The sequence below is a fragment of the Dipteris shenzhenensis genome, chromosome 8, assembly GCF_047967505.1.
Source record: "Dipteris shenzhenensis isolate YYH24624 ecotype China chromosome 8, Dip_SZ_1.0, whole genome shotgun sequence".
In the NCBI taxonomy this organism is placed as follows: Eukaryota; Viridiplantae; Streptophyta; class Polypodiopsida; order Gleicheniales; family Dipteridaceae; genus Dipteris; species Dipteris shenzhenensis.
In genome coordinates, this window is record NC_141603.1 from 1922787 (window position 1) to 1945811 (window position 23025).

Below are 23025 nucleotides of genomic sequence, written 5' to 3' on the forward strand. Positions count from 1 at the left end.
CAAACTCCAGGTTGTTGAAGTCCCCTCTAACAATCTAAGAGTCAACATCCGGAAGACACTCTGACAGCCTCCTCCAAAAGGCCGGGCGATGCTGTTTACACGTTGGGGCATACACGTTCAGGATTCCAATCCTGGACTCTCTCGTCCGAACTCCCATCCAAAGTGCCCGTCGTGGAATGAGCTCGCCCTGATCGTATACCTTTGGAGCCAAGGTCTGTGAGATTGAGATGTAGACCCCTCCGCTTCATCCTATTGCGGGAGACCACTCCTCTAGACCTCTCCCTGGAAGAAGGTGATGGCGTCGTCTGATGTCTGCTGCTGAAAACATGTGTTCCTGAATCATAAGACTTGTGTGATTTTGTCGGGGGTTTGGAGGGCGAGTAGTCAGTGTTTGTGCGGCGTCGTACTAGGGTGGATACCAGCTCAATACCGATCTTCCGTGCCCACTTCATCATGAAGGAGGCTTCCACCCCGAACAACTCCGCACACGTCTAGAGGGGCCAGATGTGTGCCTACTCCACCTTTGCCTCCATCATCAATTTGATAACTCCCGCCGCTAAACCACACATTGGCTCCTCGCGCATGAAGCTCAGCTGAAAGTTCACCTCCGTGCCATGGGCGTACCAAAGATCTAGTCCATGTGGTCCCATCCACTCGTCTATCATGAGCATAAGTTGATTACCTGGAAGGGGACCACTTCTCCAACCCTGTGGAGGCAAACGAAAACCTCCAAACGGGGTGTGTCTGAGATCTCACTGCACTAACCAAACCTCCATTTCGGGGCTGAAGGACCATGAGCGTGATCTCCAATGGTAGAGGGTATGAGTCTGGAATCTCCAGATAGTTCTAGGATCCTAACCTCCAAAAGTCCTACGGTAAGGGATGCCTAGGCTAGAGGTTGGGAGCTGCTGGGCGAGAGGACGAGCCTCGTCCCTCAGGATCCCTCTCATAGCAGACTTGCTGCTGTGATGAGGAAGCAGAAGGGGGCGTTGTCATTCCCTTGCCTGATGGCAAGGATGTCAAAGCGGAAGAAGTTGCTACTGAAGCGGAGAGGGGAGAGGTCGAGACGGGGGGGATAGAGGGCGGGAGGCAGGTGGTGAGAGTAACCATCGGAGAGGGGGCTGAGGGGGGGGCGACCCTGGAGGGGGAGGGGGAAGTGAAGAGTCGTCGGGGCTTTGGATCGGCTTCTCCACGGCCCTCCTTAGGTTAGCGACTGCGGCTTCTGCCATCGCCGCATCTAGAGCTCCTGGGGCTCTGTGCTGCTACAAGGGTGGGTGCGGAGGCTGGACTTTCGAAGCTGGAGGATCGGCTGGATGGGCAGAGGCCCCCGCTGCTGGGGGAGGCTCCTGCTGTTCCTCTTTTGAGGCCTCTCGATCAACCCTGTCCCTCTCCCTACGGTTGGCTCTCTGTCTGCGGTGTTTGCAGGCTTGCTTGCTTGTTTTCTTTTTCTTTTTAACCTGTGTCCATCTCTCTTTCGAGGGGGTAACCCATGGGGTATGAGACTCTTGCTGTTCTTGCTTGAGAGGGCATTGAACTCCGGCCTGCTGACTCTGCCTACTCTGTGGAGGAGGGGGAGGAGGCGCACAAGGGAGGCCACGGGGGCAATCTTTGGTGAGGTGGCCCATCTGTCTGCATCGAAGACGCTGGCATGGTAACCCGGCGATCTCCACCCTTTGGCGAAGTGTGTCCCCTTCCAGGGTCTCGAGAAGGATCAACTCTGGGAGGGACTCCGGGATCTCCACCACCAGTCTGATCCTGGGGACTCCATCATCTGCTAGAACGGAGGCAGTCGTCTCTGGCGGGGACTCAAGCACCGTGCCAAATGTCCGACCAATGGAAGGGAGGATGGCTTGATACTCCTTGGGGAGCCCTGGGAAATGGAGTGTATCCGGAAACCGTGAAACATGGTGTGTTGTATCCATGTCCTCCTCTGTGAACCCATGATACCAAGGAAAGAGGTAGACAAGGTGCAAGCCAAGGAGTATGGGGCTCTGCTCCACAAGTGTCGAGGCGATGTTAGGGGATCTCAGCTGGATGAGGAAAACGCATCGTCCATAGATGGTGACCTCCTAGATGTGGTCGCCCTCTAATGTCAATCTCGCCTGGATCCACTCTCGCACCTGTCTCCGTGTAGGCGTGAGGCCCATAATTTTGCCCACAAGCGCCTTGTCTTGGAGGGATTGAACGACCTGCTGTACCTGTTGCTTGTCAGTTGGGGAAAGAAGAACCTTGACGGCTATGGGAGTCGAGGGTGCTGCCATAGAGCCACTCTGGCGAGACCAAAGGTCGCCACCAAGATTTTCTTTCACCGCAACAAACACGAATGCTCCCGCTGCAGGGAAACAAATGAAAAAGGAAAAAGAAAGAACAACGAGGCGAGGCGGAAAGGCGGAGGAGAGAGAAGGAGAGGGCGGCAGGGAAAGTAGAGGGGAGGAGAGGAAGGAGGGAGAGGAGGAGGAGGAAGGAATGAAGAGGAGAAAGGAGGGCGGGAGAGGGAGGAGAAGAGGAGAAAGAGGAGGGGGGAGATGGAGTGGCGAGGGGGGTGCACTAGCGGAAGGGCAGGAGGATGTGCGGGGTGGCAAGGAGGGGAGTGGGAGGCAAGGAGGCGGAAGGAGGGGTGGAGCAGGGGAGAAGGCAGGGCAGGGGGCGGAGCAAGGGGAAGCGGCGCGGGGGAGAAGGCAAGGCAAGGGCACAGCAAGGGGAGGCGATGTGGGGCGGGAGAAGGCAAGGCGGGGGGCGAAGGTGGAGCGGGGAGGGCAGGGCAGAGCGGAGAGGGAGGAGGGGTGAGGCGGAGCGAGGGCGAGGGCTAGGGCGAGGCAGGGAGGAGGGGGCAGCGGGCGGAGCAAACAGGAGCCACGGGCAGCCTCTTCTCCAAATCCTTCTTTGTGATTTCAGTTCCCCCTTAACAATACTTAGAAATAAACTTCAACAACAACAATGGAGAGGCTAGAATGCCCCTACTAAGTGAAAACAGTACACAATACACCCACTAGCCCCAAATGCCTCGGCGCTCCTTTTGTTATTTATTTAATGCTTCTGAATGGAAATGCTTTACACCAGGGGCTCACCCCTGTATTGTTCCTCTCTGCAACTCCTGTGACTATCTTCTAGGCATCTATTCCACAGTGCACCGCTAGAATCCAACTGGCAATGCAATCTTAGGCATCCACTTCTGACTTGACCCAACTAAAAGCATTAAGCATCCAAACCACTAGCAAACTGTGCTCAAGCGCCTCAAGGCTTTTGCATGCAACACACTGGTCCTCTGGCCTTTCCCCTTTGCTTCTGAGTGCTTGCTTAAGCGTGTGGGGACCAGAATGACTCCAAACACAAGAAAAGTGGGTGGTGTGGGGAAAAGCGTGAAGAGTAGCCTCGTGTAGTGAGCGGGTGACTAGGGCAGCACGATCCTCTAATAGGAGTATGAAGTCAATGTAGGCGAGAAGTATATATAGATGGCCAGAGTAGGTAGGTGAGTGATCGCGGTCAAAGAGTATATCATGGTCGATGGAGTAAGAACTCAGCGGGGTGAAAAGTGCTGCGTGACAGGGAGTGGAAATGCTAAAGAAAAGATAGGTATGATTAGCCCCTGGAGAAAGAGGTGCTATGGTAAAGTCATGTATACCCGCTGACTACTGGTAGTGGGCGCTCTGGACTATGATGTGTCTCTATATAAAAGACTATGTCGTGACCTGTATAGGATTCTGAGAAATTCCCTGGTCTCGACCATAAGGTGCCATTACAGTTCCAGATGGTGCAGGATAGGGTCTCGGATATCTGAGTCTCATAGACCCCGCCTCCCTATGTGGGAGGGGAGGTGAGCGCTCGACGGGGGCCTATAGGGAGTCGTCCATCTCGTACTATTGCTCACTTCCCCTCCTTGCGGGCCGATCCCTTTGCTGCAACATGAAGCGCCTCTTCTCAACTTGTAGTGGAGTGAGGTCCTCATCCATGGAGATCGTTGGCTGGTCTCGTAAGGTTGACCTACGATGTAAAGCCGAAAGTCGTGCCTGAGCGTCATGGAACGGTATGATAAGGGGCTGCTATCGGTTGGGGTCCCTGCCTACCCGCCATGCTCTCTCAATCCTGTGTTCAGTTGTCTCTAGAGTAGTGGCCACGAAGGCCATTGCATCTGCCATCGGTGTAGCCTTAGTGCGTGGGATCCCACGTACTCTGATGTTGAGAGCCTTACTGGCTCTCTGTTGCCGCTCGAGGAGGGTAGCCGAAACGGTTGACCTTGCAAGTTCCCGTTTGGCTATGTTGACCCATCTGGATGTCTCCTCGATGGCAGATTCTATGCTCGCAATCTGTGCCTCCACAACTGGGGTGCTCCCTGAGACTGTGCGTATAGCAGTGACCTCTTGTCGGAGCTTCGAGATCTCTTGTCTGAGCCTCTGAGTAAGATAAGCCTGGTCTCGAATAGCCTTAGATTGCTCTTGTATGGGACGTGCCTGATCCTGGGTGAAACTCAGAATATGTATTGGCGACTAATCTATGTACATATCACTTTGGGAGAGCTCTAGCTTTCCTCATGTCAATTCTTCATTGAGACATGCCATAGATTCATAGGGAGAAGCAAGTTTGCAAATACCATCTGCAAGAGATCAATTTGCAAGTGCTTCCATTTACTCATCTACTATGTGACCCAATGAAGGCAATATCAATCCTCTAGAGATGCCATGGAATCATTGGCTTACTGGAGCTTTTTTTTGGGGACTTTCTACTTGAAAAGGCCTTTGTGTAATTTAGCTCCAAAGGCATTCCAACAAAGCTCACTTGAAGGGATGCTGTGCACAAGTGCTCGTTGCCACACCACGTATCTGACATTCTCAAATATTTGGATGAGCTTACCTTTTCCCTTCATTTTACTTCTCCAAACTCAGAGGTTGCTTTTTACTTCATGTCAACATTATGTAACTAAGGACAATGTTTGTCTCTTTCTTTTGAGATGATCAATTCTTTCTTGAATTTATTTAGCTTCAAGGGCATGTGTATCTTTGTAATATTAAGACCATCATCTTGGATTCCATCAATACTCAAAATATTGCGGATCAGGGTGCATGGAGTATAGGTTGTGTGCTGCTTATGATCACTTACTACCTTGCATGGTTCCTCCTTTTCCTTGTAAGGGTGTGCTTGACAGAGGCATTTGCAGTTGGATGCCCTCATGATCTTATCAGTGCTATCCTTTGCTCCATCGGACCTCCAAGAGCTTGTGTTGTCTTCCACACACTCCTTTTTGAAATACTTTCTTGACAACTACAAAACAGAAAAAAGGCCTCTATCTTGCTACCTACTTTCTTCAGTTAAACAATTGATATTTCTAGGTGCTTCATAGTGTAATGCCATGCACGGAAAACTGTTTTTTTCGTTCATTTTTTTCAATGTGTTTTATCCAATTTCTCAATTTCTGCTGCATATAGTATAGGGAGGAGGGATCCCGTCAATAATGTAGGGAAGGGAGCAAATTAGACAGCCTGATAGTTGAGCTGAAAGATGTATTGCGGCAGCACTCAAGTGCAAAAAGAGTACAACTGAAGCGAGGGTACAAGCCTATGAAGGCTAACCCTAAACCCTATTCTGGTCAGCTCATTTTATAAGGGTTGACTTAGTTGAAAATGAACTGATAATGACTGGAACTAACTAGTACTAGCCTACAAGGCCATAACAGAGGCTAAACCTAACAAACCCCCTCCATGGTGTAGGCGAATTACTCTGGAAATATCTCAGAGATACTCGAACTGAGGCCATGGCTGCACGTGTTCATCCAAAAGGATATAGCAAACCTATGGAAGTACAGGGATGGAAGGATCACGTAACAAATCGAATCAAGTGTAAAGCTTTCCGAAAAGTGTCGACTTGGGTTGTGGAAGTGCCTTGGTGAAGATATCAACCAAATTGTCTAAGTGAATATCCCTTGCTAACGGTCTCTCTCTGACATAATGATAATGAACCTCAGTGTGCTTAGTGCGTGCATGAAACATTGGACTGTGCGCAATGGCTAAAGCACTTTGACTGTTGTAGATAGTGGTGGGAGATGTCTGAGCAACATCAAGATCTATAAGTAGTTTCCGTAGCTAGATACTTTCCATCAGAGCTGGAAGTAGCAAATGTAGGCTGCTCTTTACTGAACCATAAGATGCATGAAGCTCCAAGCATAAAAACGTTGCCACTATGTGACACTCTAGTGTCATAGCATCCTGCCCAATCACTATCTGTAAAAGCATGTAGAGTGAAGTGAAGAATTGTGACCATAGAGAAGTTCCAATCCTTGGGTGCTTTCAAGTATCGAAAGACATGCTTCACAGCCTGCCAATGCTGTGTACTGGGACTACGCATGAATATGCTCAATGAGGAAACAACGCATTGAAGATCTGGCCATGGTGACACAAATATATCAAGCATCCAAAAGACCTACTGAGAGAGAGTAGCATCATCCAAGGAGAAACGGAAACCAAACTCCACGGGTGTAGAAACGGGTTTAGAGTGTAGGAGCTGTCTTTGGACTGACTCATCATACCACCCCCCCTCAACATGCACAAACTGAATGCCAAGATAATAGTGAAGCTGGCCCAAAAAGCACCTCGTGCTGGTCAAGAACGATGCCAGAATTCTCTGATGCTCTGAAGTATGGCTGCCAAACCTTCAATTTCAGTAGGAGGGCAATTCTCGCTCGGCGGATAGTCGACCAGCAGGAAAAATACCTCTAAATGAGGTTGCAATGCCTGAATCTGAGGCGGCCAGCAGTTGCTTCAACGGTACAGGCTACCAAGCAGCTGAAGCTCTGAAATCAGTAGCAGGTCAGCCCACAAAATGCTTCATCAGCTGTCATACAGCAGAGAAGCAGCTCCTAGATTCCCAGAAAGCGTAGCCTAGGTACAGGAAGGTAGCAGAGAGTGGTGGCTGTTGCAGAGCAGTTGATAGAGGCTGCAGCTCCAACTTTCTTGCGATAGATGTGCACCATGCAGCTTGGAGCTGACACTAACCACATTAGATCTGATTGTTGTGACTACTTATTGAAACTCAAGCTACCTGTAAGCTCCATCGCTATACTATTCTAGTTCAATCACAATGACTCTGATAGTTCCAATCATTGTAACTAGAGCTGTGGTCTTGATTAGGTCAACCCTAAGGTACTTCAAGACCATTTATACCAAAACCCTGAAGGCCAGAGATACTCTTATGAAGCATTTTGTACGCAACTTTTCAGAGACCCTAACTCGTCCATTTCTTAGGAAGATCGAATTGGAAGGAAGATCGAATCCAATTTGAACCAAAATTTCAACCATTGAATCAACAAATTATCCAAATCATTTTGAGTTAGGATTGTATCTTTTCTGCATCATTATTGACGACAACCATTACACTAGTTTTAGTTTATTTTCAAAATATTTTAAGCGGTTAACTAGGAAAAGAAAAGAAAACCTACAGCAAGCGACTGTAGCAGGTAAGAAAAAGGTAGGCGAAAGCAGAGTACTCAGACTAATAGGGAAAAGAAGACAGGAAAGCCCATCGCTCACACACACAAACCCACACACACACAGAGGGGGACTGGAGTGAAAACAGGCAATGAAATTATGAAGAGCTGAAGAGGGATGTTGAGGACGAGGTAAAATAGAAGCAGATGGCGACGAAGAGGCTTGGTATGCCGCTCACAGCAGAAGAAAGCATGCCAAAACGTCTTGTGACCAGAAGAAGGTTCACCACGTGCATGCACACTCTTTTTTTGGGGTGAAATTTACAAAAACACACACACACACATACACATTTGTACACATACATACATGCATGCATGCATACATATATATGTGTGTAAATGACCCCTAAGAGCATCCCCCGGTAGTTCCTCAGAATGTTCGTACAGTTGGCATGGATAAAGAAATCCAGTGCTTGCTTAGCGATGATTGACGTGAAGTTAAAAGCTGCAATATCTAGTTTGCTTTTAAAACACGTACAGACACATGTATGTATGTATCTTCACAAGTGCATATGTGTCTGTACGTGGAGAGAGAGAGAGAGAGGTACACGCGCGCACGTGCACACACACACACCGATGCGCGCGTGTGCGTATCGCATGAGTACACGCATGTAACGTGTGGGTGGGGATTTGGAATAAAGGTCGAGAGGAATGTACAATATCAGGATTGGTTGTTTAGTTGAAGATGCTCTTTCTATCTTCTCTCTCGCTCCCCATAACTTCCAAAATAAGCATGATGCATCTCCACAAAGGAAATGAGACATGAATGTATAAGTAAGAAGTTATAATTATTAAAGCCTTGAGGGTGGGAGGATCACCTTGGAAAGATTGTTTTGATTAATCCGACTTGAATTTCTTGGTTGCAGAATCCAAAGTGGAACCCTTCTTCTCTAGAGGAAGTTGATGTTGCTGAGGTTGATCAGAGCTTTCAAAGATTGAAAAATGAAGAAGAAATGAAGATTTGAACATCTTGCATGTGATGTCGTAGTATTTATGAAATGTTTAAGAGTAGTGGTTACACACAATGCTTAAGAGTAGTTGTGTACACTTAATTAATTACATGAAATTGATAAATAGACACAAAGTAAATGATACTTTGAGAAAAGAATTTAATCATATAATTGAGACTATCTAGTATTTTATTATAATCTAATTGAACAAATGGTATAGTGGATTGAAGGTTCAAACTAGGTCTAGTTAGTCTCTAGGCTTCCTATGCTTATAACATAATCTATAAAATTAAGATTAGCTTAAAGGCTTTTAAACATTTATATCTCCAAGGGATCTATCAAATGTGCGAGTATTTGGGATATCTATTATGCGAGCTGACAACTTACAGAGGTGGAAACAAGGTATGAAGAAATGGAGCAACAAGCTCTCTCTTTGGTATTTTCAGTCAGAAAGTTTCGCTCCTATATATTACTTCGATCATAATTTTTCCTTATGTCTCAGTTTATATTAGCATATTTAGTTTGCAAGCCTAATCTTGGGAGAAGATTTATAAAATGGTTGTTAGAGCTTCAAGAGTTCTCTTTCTCTTTTGTCATTAAAAATAATACTAGATCCACCATGGCAGATTTGCTTACAGGACGGGAGGATCTAGGAGAAGAAAAGAAATGTAAGGAGAACATTAAAGATAAAAGGGATACACCACCAACAGCTTTTGTTTTGTATTTTAATGGGGCTTTTAGTCATTCACACCAACAAGGAGCCGATGGGATAGTTTTGATGAATTTTGAAGGTCAAGAGGTGTGGGCAAGAGGACAAGAGCTTCCAGGTATCACAACTAACAATGTAGATGAGTATAATGCTTTGATTCTTGGTTTGGAGGATTGTCTTCAAAGTCAAGTTTAAGAATTGAAAGTAAAAGGAGATTCTCAGCTTATTATAAAGCAAATGCAAGGGCATTACAAGATAAGAAGTCCTCATTTGAAGGAGCTTAATCAAAAGGCTATGACACTATGTAGTCCGTTTGATTTTTGCAAGTTTGTTCATATAAATAGAAAAGAAAATCAAAGGGTAGATGAGTTAACTAGTCAAGCCATTGTAGTATAAGATTGGGGGTTTTCTTTGGTAGGCACTGGATGTTCAGAACTACAAGATGTTCAGCAATATGTGAAAGAAGGCATGTTTCCTCGAGGGTTAACTCCACAACAGAAGCAGAGATTGGTAAGGAAGGCTTGTCCCTATACTATTATTGATAACATTCTTTATAAATTGAAAAAAGATAAGGTGTCCCGTCGGGTGGTCCATCCCATGAAGACTAGGAGAATCTTAGAAATGTATTTTGAATGCTCCGGTCATTTTGCTTTAACGAGCATCCTTAGGAGAATTCTTAATGCATGCTACTTTTGACCACCTCCATAAGGATGTATATGAATGGTGTTGAAGTTGTAAAGTAATGCAAAAGTTTAGAAGGCGACAGTTGATTTGAGGGTCCTTAAAGTCTATTCCAGCATATGGGCCATTTGAGAGATGAGGGTTGGACTTTGTGGAATCACTTCCTTGCTCATCTCAGGGCAGATATTAGTTATTGGTGGTCACAGATTATGTGACTCGATGGATAGAAGTCAAGGCCACAGTCAATAGTAAGGCAAGCATAGTTGTAAAATTTCTCTTTGATCAAATTTGTTCACGCTTTTGTTGTCCTTTGAAAATTCTCACTGACGGAGGAACCTCATTTAGAAATGAACTACTTGAAGATGTGGTGCATAAGCTAAAGATAAATCACAGTATGTCCACGCCATACTATCCTCAATGTAATGGCTTGGCTAAGAAAATAAATGGATTATTGTGCAATTCAATGGAAAAGCTTATAGACACTAAGAAAAGACAGTGGGATACAATGGGAAAGCTTATTGGTGGCCTCAGATTATGCGACTCGGTAGGCAGAGGTCAAGGGCACAGTCAATAGCAAGGCAAGCACAGTTGTAAAATTTCTCTTTGATCAAATTTGTTCACACTTTGGTTGTCCTTTGAAAATTTTCACTGATGGAGGGACCTCTTTTAGAAATGAACTAATCGAAGATGTGGTGCATAAGCTAAAGATAAATCATAGTATGTCCACGCCATACTATCCCTAATGTAATGACTTGGCTGAGAAAATAATTGGATTATTGTGTAATTCAATGGGAAAGCTTATAGACACCAAGAAAAGGCATTGGGATAGACACTTGGCAGAAGTTTTATGGGCTTATAGAACCATACATAAGCTCGCTATTGGGTTTACATCATTCTAACTAGTGTATGGAATAGAAGCCATTTTGTTCATTGAATTGGAGATACATAGTTTTCGCACTGCTGTTGCAAGAATAGGACATGAGGATGCTTATGCTCAACGCTTGGTACATTTAGAAGTCTTGGATGAATGCAGATTATAGATCTCACAAAACTTGTAAGCCTTTCAAAAAAAGCGCAAGGTCCGTTTTAACACCAAATTATGTATGAAGAAAGATATTGCAGAAGGAGATTTGGTCATGAGATTTAATAGCCGTCTGGATAAGTGTCTAGATAAAAAGTTTATCGGTCGATGAGAGGAACCATATCGAGTCAAGAAGTTCACCAATGGAATCTATCAGCTTGAGAATGTTGACGACATGGTGATATCCGGACACATCAATGAGTATTGTCTTAAATTCTTCTATGCTCGATCACCTTGAGGATGAGCAGGCCCTCTCTGTTACTAGAGAGGATCTGTTGGGGGAAGAAAGATGTGATGCCAAAAATTGATATTCTTTATTTGGCATTGGCATTGTTTTTCTCCATGTTTAATAGGAGGTCGAATATCAAGTGATAGCCTAGCTGCTGTTACTTATTTTTATTTTCTAAGATATTGTATGGGATTGAGAGAATGAGTGGAATGGATCATTGTAAATACCATGTGTATGAATGATAAATACCTTGGTATGGGATGGGAGTTATTTGTGTATGGGATATTATGGGATTTTTAGAAAATAGAAAGAGCGAGTCATATAAAAAGGTGGACCTATGTCCATGTGTTTCAATAATATAAGAGAGATCACATGCTAAGCGTGTGGAAGGCTGTGGAGGAGTGTGGAGTCAAGAGGAATCCTTTTAGAATTCCTACGTGGAACAAGGAGGATGTGGACATATGGAAAAGAGAGGGTTCCTATGGGCTCCATGTGGAGAGACTCTTTTGATGGGACACATGGCAAGAGTAGTAAAAAAGGACATAGATGGTGACATATGGGCTTATGTGATCGATGGGGAAAGGAATCTACAGGCAATAATTGTAAATGTGAAGGAGGGTGACAAAATCTCTATAAAAGGAGCCCTCCTTTTCCTTGTTCATCATCTCTTTCACCATTAGGTCTCATGTTGCTGTAACTCTAGTCTCTTCAAGCCTCTTCCATGAGCCTTCTCTCCCTCTTGTAGATATTCTCTTATGTAGACTTTTGAGTCTCTCTCTCTAGTTCATTCTCTCTCTATGAGTACGTATGAAACCTTTTCTTCTCCCTTGTGTTTGGAGTATTTTGAGTTGCATTGGAGTGGAGTCTTACTCTATTGACAATGAAGATCACTTCGTATTCCCTCTCTTGAGTCTTTCTTCTCTTTTTTTTCTTTCAAAGCTTTAAAAGTTCTTTCTATTCGGCCGCTCATTGCATGGACATGGTCCATCCGTTTCCCGAGCCACCAAGGGAGTTACTTACCCTCTTCTAGTCGAAATCTATGAGTAGTGGATCGTTGATGAAGGTGGAGTCTTGAGGGAGCATTTTGCTCAAGCGAAATTAGCATGGATGGAGGATAGTTTTTATGACAGTTTAACCTCGTTAGTGTTTTGCTAATAACTTTTCGCTCGGTAGTTCGATTTCGATAAAACTTATATCAGCGCGAAGCTCTATTCAAGATGCATGTCTATGTAATTAGACCTTGAATCAGATACTACAGCAAAAAGTTATGAGTCTTTGTATCTGACAGTCTGTTTTCACGACAGTTTTTATTTTCGTCTAGTAAATCATTCATAACTTTGTGGCCGCTTCTTTGTTTCTTACGAAATGTATATCAGCGTGAAGGCCATCTCAAGGCGCATCTCTATATGTTTGAATCTTTGATATCATGTCTCTACTGAAATTTATAGGACTCTGTGTCTAATGATAGTTTGCGGAGTGACAATCAGTCTCTTCAAACTCCTTGATATATATCAGTTCATGTCATGATGAGCCGTAAGATCTTCTTTCAATAATGTATCGCTCTTCTCTTTGGCGTAAACCGGCTTGTTGAGATTATGGCCTCTATTGATTCTTTTTTTCTCCCTATGCTTGAGTACAACATCACTTGGGATGTTACCATCTTCATTCTCATATCAGGGGGCCTCATGCCTCTTCTCGACCTAATCCTCCCGACTATCCCCTATCTCCTCCTACTTAAACCCTTCACGCACTCCCTATTTACTCCCCTACTCGTACCCCTTTTGTCCACAATCTACTATCTACAATATCCTCTACCCACGGAGTCCCGTAGCCCCTCCACCTGCTCGTCATACTACTGGCTACCTCTCCAATCGCTCATCATATTACTGACTACCTGCCTCTACTGTTCGATGTATGATAGATTGCTCCTAATCCTGTAGCTCTTTGCCTCTAAGCCTCTCGGAGTCCCAACCCTTATTGCAACAGCGTAGCCTATACTCTCTAGTACTAGGCTAGTTGTGATGCCCTTGCTAACCCCCTGCACCTCGCTCGACGCTCACTGCTGTGTACTGACCTCACCGCACACTACACAGTCTCTGGACTGTTGACGTACACCACATATCGATTCCCATGACCATCTATTCCTTGCAGATTCTTAGGTTCCAAAATGTGAGAGCTCCTAAGTCATATGCGTGATAATGCTCTAGAGGTACATTTAGCTACGATCTATTTCAATCTATCACAAGTAGTATCTTTTTGAAGGGGAGAGAGAGATAGATAGACAGATGTGTGTGTGTGTGTGTGTGCATGCGTGCACGTGCGCACGTGTGTGTGTGTGTGTGTGTAGGTATGTATGTATGTATGGTGCATGAAACATCTCGATGGGAGTGCTTGCAACATTTCCACCATTATTCTAAAGCATAACTATTTTCTAATGCTAGCACGACAAGCTGAACAAGAGAAAGCACAAGCGCATAGGAGTGAGCAGTGGTCTATTGAGAGAGTGTGAGAGCGTAGGAGTGAGCGGGAGTCTATTGAGAGAGAGAGAGAGAGAGGCGCCTGTGCAACCGTTTCTTTCCCATGTACATTGAATGCTAGTCAGTGGCATATTACTACGTGAAATTTCAATTCAAAATGTTTGTTTGTTTCTTACCCAAACCGCTTGCCCTACCATTGTCTGGGACATAGGATTTTTATCCACCTTACCATGCACACACACACACACATATGTATATATATATATATATATATATATATATATATATGTATGTATGTATGTATGTATGTATGTATGTATGTATGTGCACACACACGCGCACACACACACACACATACATATCGCTTGATCTATCTCTCATTTCATAATCAAGGTGCCTCAAGAATGTAAGATTCATTATAAAAATAATTCTTATGAAGTAAATAATAATAAATGTATACGCTTTAACATCAAACGACTCTAGTTATGGAGAACTAAAAGTCAAACATAGCTAGAAATGGCTAGCGATATTGGATAAAAGTGTTGACAATGAAGATGAACATTTGGGAAATGAAAATCCTCAACCTCATCTGATAAAATTTCAAGAATTTAAACTTGTTAAACTCTTGTTAATATAATTTCAAGATTCTCAAGATTAAAGATTCAAGGATTTTCAAGATTTACAACATTTTAGGCACCACAACGGTTAACACACTCTCATTATTAACATGATCTCATCATCACCCTTACTAATATCATCATAACTCATTTTTAATGTCATCGTCATTTTTTATATTGTTTTCATCGTCATTATCATTCATCTCATGCTTACTTTTGTGTACATCATCTCCTCATGGTTGACTTATCTAAATGTTGGAGAGTTGGCCTCCTTCACATTCATCACAATGCTCATCTTAAATATTGGCTTATCAACGATTCAATAAGATATTCATCACAATGCTCATCATAAGCGTTGGCTTATCAATGATTCAATAAGATATTCAATTGAAAATAATGGTTATGAGTAAGAAGTATTCTCATCAAGGGCTCTATAAGATATTTAACTGAAAATTTTTGGCAATGGCATATTCAACAATATTCACATGAGAAATATAAGTTTAAAAACTCATGTTGAGGATCATGAAATTAAAAAACTTTTTAGCAATTCAAAACCAATCCTATATGGGAAATATTATCATGCAAATCATACAAAAAATATACATTTTCAACTCATGCTTGCCACATAGAACATATCCAATAAAGTTTCGATGAAAAATCTCATGCTATTAGAAGGTGAGTAAAACAATTAGGGGTAATGCTAGTACCCCTATTTGTTCTATTGGGTCATCCCCATGCTTGAGACATATCAAAAACTCATATTATAGTAGGGCTTTGTGACCTGAACACTAACAAGTGCTCTCCTCCTCAAATCTATGCTGGCTATTTCATGGAGAATCCTCAAATCTATGTCGGACTATTTCATGGAGAATCCTTGGATGATTATGATGGTGATTTGTGGATAGTGTCATTAAATACTCACGTGTGGTGATACTATACATAATGACTTGCTCCCAAAATACATCTCCTATTTGACATAAATCTACACATTTCTACTTTACACACAACATAGGTTCAAAATCATAATTCAAACCGATAACAAGGGAGATGAGACATGTAGTGAGTCTCTTAAAAGTGTCATGTTCACTCAATTATTGTTGTATATTATATTTTTTTGTAATGTCAAAAACATTAGAAAAAACAGATTATTATACATGTGAATGCCTTATATGCAATTGATTCTTCTTAGTTCTCTAATATAGTTTACCAGTCTCTTGTCATAATCAAATGTGGGAGAAAAGCACATATAGAGAAGCCCGCAAGACCTTTTAATTAATCAAAGGCCTCATGGGGTATCTTTCCAAAAGAAATAAGATCTAAAAGGTTAATTTAACCCGATTCACTATTTTTTTTCATATATCATACATGTATGTTCAAATTAACATTATTTGCACACATCTTAGACATTGGATTTTTGTCACACCCAAAAAATGCATCCAAATGAATGAAACAAATAGAAGAATGCAAGTAGGAGTAGTGACACACTTGGGCAAATGAGAAGGGTGCTCAATTTTTAAGTTTTGTTTCTTCTTTGATTTAATCATTTATATTCATTTGAAACTAATATATTTTAACGTAATTATACACAAATGATTATGAACAAGAGCCCATCAAGGATGAGATGGAGTAGGCTATTTTACTAGGATATCTTTCTCTTTGAGAGAGGCATGGAGCTTTTGTTGAAGGTATGCAAGATCTAGATAAATCATCATTTTTCTTTGGTTCTATATATTGCTTTGCACAAATTGAGTTCTCATAGAAAGACCAAACTAGCCATGTCAACCATCATGATGTCTCAAACTTGCCACAAATGGTGGCTTAGACTAGCAACATCCACCACTGCGATGGCTCAAATTAGCCATGTTAGCACCATGATGCTAGTCCTATTGTTTAACACATGTTTCTAATTCAGGCTAGATAAGTGGCATTTTGCACTTAGGTACCACTCACATATACCATATCATAGCGTAGTTCATGTAGCCAAGTAGCTCTCTCTACCCATCTCTATAATCCTTGCTAGTTGGTATTCCATGGCAATGCTATGATATTTCTAAATTTACTCCAACCAATCAAAAAAATAAGGACAATCTTCAAGTTAACCAAATCATTTTAATAAGGACAACCTTCATGTGAACCTATTTTAGCATCTTAAAACCTATGGATTTGTTGGCTTTTATAATTAGTTACCTAAAATTCTAGCAATTACTTTAAAGATGAGTTGGAGTCTAGCTAGTATTTCTCAATAGTACTCTCTCTCGCATTGGTGAAGATCCTCTCATTTTAAGTGATGAAAAGTGTAAAACAATGTACACAAATGATTCTATTATCAAAGGGGCCTTTGTCCCAAAATATGCAACTAGAGCCAATAGATCCATTTTGCAAGAGCATGGCACAAGGATTCAAGGGCCTATTTGGTAGATCTAAGGAATGCAAATTGGAGCTAGTATGTTTTCTACAAAAGCATGGCACAAGATTCAAGGGCCATTTTTGAGGATTATTCTCGATGGGAACTTTCAAGGAATCTCTCCATATATATCCTCACCCCTTTGTCGACATTGGTAGGAGAGCAAAATAGGAATGAGTTTATGCCTTGATGCAATATGCCCAATCTATATGCCATTGGAGGTGGAATACGACAATTGACATACAACATTGTGATAAAGCAGAGCCATCACCTTTTGAGTACTTGGGGTAGTACATGGATTAGGTGGACACAATGCATAAAATAGGGAGGAGAGCCATGTCTTTAAAACACCAATACGCAATAATGAACAATTCTAGCTTGTACTTACATTGTTGCAATGAGGGTGGAGAGGGAGGACAAGGGTGTAGATGGAAGTGGACACAAGGGGGAAGATGAGGGTGGAGATGGAGGATGAGGAAAGAGAGGAAGGACTCATGAGGGTGGGTGAAATGTGTTTTGAAAATTGCATGCAGAGTCCTCATTAAGTAGAAGTTCCCACTGCTTGTAGTATTGCCACCATTGAGGGCCCTATTAGGCTACATTAGTTCTTTTTGAAACATGTGGCCCAAGTCAGCAAAGGCTTTGTAGTGGCACTAGTTGGCCCAAGATGGGCACCATGGTGGCTTTGGTATTTACATGCAAGCCATGTAAAATCCATGATGGCTTTGGGTTTTGCATACAATCCATGTAAAATCCTTGTGGCCTATGCTCATGCATGTGCTCTGTGTAGAATTCTTGTGGACTTTGTCATTGCACTAAAGTGAGGGAACCCTTGTTATCGTCATCATATTTTGAGCCATATTCAGCACACTCACATATTCCAAGCTAACTAAGTATCCCTAGCCATACTATTATTCATCGTCACAACTAGCATGGTGGCTCACATCTTTCACCATTGTAGTTGGACCTTCACCAAGGTAGACTAAGTCCTTCATAGTATTATTAATGTCACAACTAGCATGGTGGCTCACATCCTTCCCTATGGTAGCTGGTCCTTCACCAAGGTAGACTAAGTCCTCCGCCGCCGCTATGGCCCACCTCAACCACTACAATGTCCCATGTAGATCGTAGCTGCATCATCCATAAGTAATGATAACCATTCGCATGCAAACTCATTGGCCATCTCAAATGTCTCCCATATTCTAAACGTGCCTATTTGCAATTTGATTCATCATCAGGTTTATGTGAGCATGTAATTAAAATAGCGAGTTGGCCCATTTGATCCTGATTCCGATGAAAAAAGATCAGGCAAGGCGATGGCTAGAATTTTCTAAGCCGCTGGCTAATGAATCGGAGTGTGATTTCATCATCGCATTTAAGAAAACACGTCATATACCCATCTCTTCTTATCCACCCCAACATGTATTGATTAGTGAAAAACGAGGGGAGGGGTAAAGAGGAGACTGATTAATGAGGAATATATCCCTCTATTTATAAGGGGAGGCCTCCTCTCCCCTCTTATTTATGAGGATATGAGTTAAAAACCCTTTTATACATCATCATCATCATGTAGCCTAGTGGTAAGGCCTCATGATTTCTTGAGTTCAAGTCCCACTTTTGCATGATATTTTGAAGCTATCCCTTTGACCTTACTTAATTGGGGTACTCCATCTTTAGAGCTAGGAAATTCATTGAGTTTCTCAATTGCTTAATCATTAGGTTAAGCTATGCGTATGGAATAATTTATTGAGATTAAGGGTCTTTAGAATAGGTAGATGGGAAATATAGATAAGCAAACTTAGCTAGTATATTTTAGACCTCCACTTTAGGGCATATACTATACGTTATGGGAGACACACATCAAGCATCAAATAAAGATTTTAATTGGGCTTAATGGTGTGCTAAATTAGGAGTCTCTTCAAAATTAATTTACCATGCATAGAGGAATTTTAACCATGTTTGTCTCTCTCTCTCTCTCTCTCTCTCATGCTTATTTTCCAAGTCTTGTGGGTCTCCTTGAAATTAGGCTTTGTGTCTCTTCTCCCTTTTCCAAATCATCCTTGTTTCAAATATTTGTTTTAAGAATCTCCTTTAAGCTTACATCCAATAGAGAATAGAGGTACATACCGTTGTTATATGTGATAAAGCAGCCCACAATGATTCAAGACAATTACGGATGTGAAAGATGCTAGCATAAGCCTTACATAGAGGAATGGTTATGTTTCACACTTTGCAGAGTGTTATAGTGGGAGAAATAAAATGTACCATAGAGGGGGCAGTGTTCTAAAAAAGAAAATTTTATTAGAAATGAAAAATACAAATGCTTTGGATGGTCAGCTTAAGCTAACTGGGAAACGAGGAGCATAGTACGCAAGAGCAACTGGAAGATGCCACCATAAGTCTATTGGCAATTGGACATGTGAGACGCAACATCATTCCTAGGCCTCCAAATCTATGACCATCTTTTTCTCTCTTATGGCGAAGGAGGACTATTGGAGAGCGGTGGACTGTTGGATTTTGAAATCGAATATTGTACGTTCAATCCAGGTAGTTAGGGGGTTTAACTTTGACTACGGGCCTCTTTGACTACCCGCCTCTTCATTTTGGATCTTCCCATCTGTTCATCTCGCGGCCTTTCTAGATCACCTTTCCTTTGAAAGAGATGATGAACAACAGTGCACACATTTTGTTCTAACAGTTACGAGATTGGACATTCCATGATCCTATTAAATCTACTCAATATGGACACTTGAATGCATTTTCTGTGTTGTCAATTAAAGCCATGTCTCAACCTATCTTCTGCCCTCCAGCCAAATCGCTTCTTCCCGTGGCTACTGTTGATTATTGAAGAGCCCGACTTTCATCGCCATCTTCGAGAACAAGGAATCTATAGCAAGAAAATCACGATTCTTCTCGCACGGTTTAAGCATCGAAAAGGGGATAAATCATGAAAGAGCATGATTGACCGTTTAAGTGTCGCAATGCACATGCGAGGCAAAATGACGATGAAGATGCTCAAAGCTTGAACTTAAAGATCAAGGACGAAGACGGACGAAAGATAGGCTTTTTTTTCACACTATCACCTCACAATCACAAAAGCTTAATGGAGGAGTTTGCCGTTGTGTTCAAATCTAAGTAAACCATGAAAAGATGAGTGAGGAATTGATTGTTTTGCTACTTCGTGTTCTTTGAGACTTTTGGCTATGGCATCCCAAGGATTGCTCGCTCTTGATCATCATCTTGGCAATCTATCAAAAATCAAGATTTTTATCCCGATTCTGGCATCGTGGACGAGTTCTTCAATGATCAAGATCAACTTCCTCTACCATGAAAAATGGCCATTGGATGGTGGTTCCTTGAAAGACCGTGCCCCTTTTTTCCAAAGCAAGATTGTTCAACTGTTTTTCCAAAGCAAGATTGTAATGAATGTGTTATTTCTCCATGGATTTTCTTACCCTGGGGTTCACCAATTTGGAGACAGGGATCCAAACTTGAGCTATCGTATATCTTTAATATTTTGTGGCTTGCCACGGGTTATAGACTAGTTTTTCCTTAAACACAAATTGGGCGGTGTATTTGACCGAGTCCAGAATGAACAAGTCGTAGTTGAAAAGTCGTCTCCTTCCTTTCCTTGCTCCCTTGGGCGACGCCTTATCATTAGCACGACTTTGTTTTCGACGAGCTATTTTACGTAATTCTTCACACTCTCTACGGCCACGCATGTAGCACATGACAGGCCTTTTGACCAGTCGTTCAGCTCCCATCTTTAGCCCTTGAAAGTTCATAGTAAGGAAAGCAGCACTACATCATTATTCATGGAATGGGATGGCAACTTGTAGTTCCTCCGCTTAAATCCAGAGCAGTTTTCACGTCGATTGCTAAACACGAAAGGCATCGATTGTACAGATTCCTTGCTCTTCGCCTTCGAGTCTCTTGGGTCATTCTTTTTTAGACAATTGTTTAGGAACTAGCGACTGCTCAACTTCAGTGGTCCATGCGGCCTTTCCCACGCTATAAAGCTTGCCATTCTCGCTCACACAGCCAGCCGCTGCAACAACGCATATCTACGACCGATTGCTAGATTCAAAATGCCGGAAGAGCATCGTAAACTTGGGCGCCCCCTTCCCGACGACGATATTGAGGGAGTGCCCACCCACGGAGGCAAGTTTATGGAGTACAATGTGTGTGGCAATGTATTTGAGGTCCTCCCAAAGTATATGCCTCCTTTTCAACCTATTGGTCGAGGTGCATATGGTGTTGTTTGGTACGGCCATCACCTCGTGTTACAAGCTTTGGCATTGTATCGACGTTTTGCTGTAATTACTTCGTCGACGACAATGAAGATGAGCATCAAAACTTCCTAATTTGCGGCCTGGTTTTTCATCTCGCAGCTCGGCTCACAATTCTGAGATAAACGAACTTGTTGCGATTAAAAAAATCTCCAGTGTCTTCGACAACAAGATTGATGCTAAGCGGACGTACAGAGAATTGAAGCTTCTACGCCACATGAACCATGAGAACGTTTGTGCTGTTTTGTTCTTCTATGTCACGCTTCCTATCATAGATTGGCGACCAAACTCGTAGCCCATCTTTGAAATAACGTAGGCGCGCCTCACCGCATGGCTGAATTGTTGGATTATCATTGTACCTGTTCCTGCAGGTAATCTCAATCAAAGATATCATGCCTCCACCGAAAAGGCATGCTTTCGATGATGTCTATGTGGTATACGAGCTTATGGACACAGATCTCAACCAGATCATACGGTCAAGGCAAGCTTTGACGGAGGAGCATTGTCAGGTCTTATGGTCTCTACTTCAACCATTCTACAACAAGATATCGTTGTTCTTGGGTGCACGAAGTTAATTGATTGAATCCGTCTGGCTAGCGATTGACTGTGATTTCTATCGTGGCGCAGTACTTCTTATACCAAGTCTTACGAGGGTTGAAGTATATCCACTCCGCAAATGTTTTACATCGAGACCTGAAACCGGGAAATCTCCTGATAAATGCAAACTGCGACTTGAAGATTTGCGATTTTGGGCTTGCGCGAACGATGTCAACGGCGGAGTTAAATTTCATGACCGAGTATGTAGTGACTCGATGGTATCGAGCCCCAGAATTGCTTCTGAACTCGGCAGACTACACCGGGGCCATTGACGTTTGGTCGGTCGGCTGCATTTACATGGAACTTTTAAATCACGAACCGTTATTTCCTGGGAAAGATTATGTGCATCAATTGCGTTTCATTGCAGAGGTATAATTAATCCTTTTCAAGCTGTGGCGTGGATGTTGTCGTTGTAATTGATCATCCTGATTACTTTTCGGGACTGTGCATGTGATCTCTCAGTTGATCGGACTGCCGAACGATTCTGATATGGATTTCGTCAAGAGTGAAAATGCTAGAAAGTATCTTCGACGACTGCCAAGCTATCAGAAGCAGCCCTTGGGAGAGAAGTTTCCTAAAGTGTCACCATTAGCGATTGATCTCGTGGAAAAGATGTTGACATTCGATCCAAGTAAACGAATTACAGGTATAACAGTCTGCTGTCTAACTGAGTAAAGCATCTACTCAATGATCAATCATTAAGTATTGTGTAACTCATGATGTTGTGATGTTGTGCTTCTCCTCTTTTCTGCAGTGGAAGATGCGCTGGCTCACCCTTACCTCTCCAGCCTCCATGATATCTCCGATGAACCAAGCTGCCCTACACCATTCACTTTTGACTTTGAGGAGCAGAAACTAACAGAGGAACAGATCAGGGAGTTGATCTTTAAGGAAGCCTTGCATTTCAACCCCAATTATGTGGAGTGAGTGTAGACGTCAAATCGCCACAAATCTAGCTACAACTCAAGAAGTGCTAAGAAAAAGCTTCACGAGGTTTTATGTCCTATCACTAGAAATAAGGAGAAGGAAGTGCCAAAATAAGAAAGATCATAAGATACTTGTTTTTTTCCTCACTCATCCACATCACACTCACACACAAGGAAGGGGGAGCGCTTAGACCAAGAAACAATACTTTGGCTTGGTCATCCCCTCCAATTGCTGAAGCGGGTGCAGGGTTTAAATGTACATTAATTTGGTAGCATGTACATGCCAAGTGTATCCCATTGTCATCAATGTATTAGTGAAAAGAGTGGATGCTTCTATTAAGAAATTTATTTCTTGAGGCAAGTATTGCAAGATCTGATATGCCCTAGATAAAGGGCTAATATCTAGCTCTCTCATGAAAATCATGCTAATTGTATGCAACTTAGCTTAACAAAGTCAAGATTTGTATTATAAATCAATGTATAAATGTGAACACAACATTACGCTTAATAGAGGGATTGTGTTATGAACAGAGGATAATTGTGGCTCATATGTGGGTTAATAGAAGCAATGGAATTAACAAGTGATAAACT

The 23025-nt window shown here is 42.6% G+C and overlaps 2 protein-coding genes across 4 annotated transcripts in view; both read left to right on the forward strand.

Moving 5' to 3' along the window:
* Positions 1-8775, forward strand: part of LOC147898944 (3-hydroxyisobutyryl-CoA hydrolase-like protein 3, mitochondrial) — a 61085-nt gene extending 52310 nt beyond the window's left edge. Inside the window, exon 10 of one of the 3 annotated variants that reach the window (XM_087377988.1) lies at positions 8341-8775. In XM_087377988.1, the coding sequence (XP_087234114.1) occupies positions 8341-8439 (99 nt within the window). In that variant the 3' untranslated portion in view covers positions 8440-8775. The remainder of the gene's footprint in view (positions 1-8340) is intronic. The other 2 variants (XM_087377987.1, XM_087377989.1) reach the window with 2 other exon arrangements.
* An 11612-nt stretch (positions 8776-20387) lies between these two features.
* LOC147898945 (mitogen-activated protein kinase homolog MMK1-like) lies at positions 20388-22757 on the forward strand. Its single transcript, XM_087378410.1, has 6 exons — positions 20388-20886; positions 21014-21143; positions 21283-21420; positions 21539-21877; positions 21971-22154; positions 22263-22757. Exons 1-6 carry the CDS (start codon positions 20711-20713, stop codon positions 22433-22435), a joined length of 1140 nt encoding a protein of 379 aa, XP_087234536.1. The 5' UTR covers positions 20388-20710; the 3' UTR covers positions 22436-22757.
* Positions 22758-23025: the final 268 nt, after the last annotated feature.

Bases quoted from the DNA above. Each gene is read 5' to 3' on its own strand.
- LOC147898945 (XM_087378410.1), top strand. From the start codon at position 20,711: ATGCCGGAAGAGCATCGTAAACTTGGGCGCCCCCTTCCCGACGACGAT. The intron at 21,144-21,282 runs GTTTGTGCTGTT...CTGTTCCTGCAG, and splicing joins GCCACATGAACCATGAGAAC to GTAATCTCAATCAAAGATAT. The intron at 22,155-22,262 runs GTATAACAGTCT...TCTTTTCTGCAG, and splicing joins TCCAAGTAAACGAATTACAG to TGGAAGATGCGCTGGCTCAC.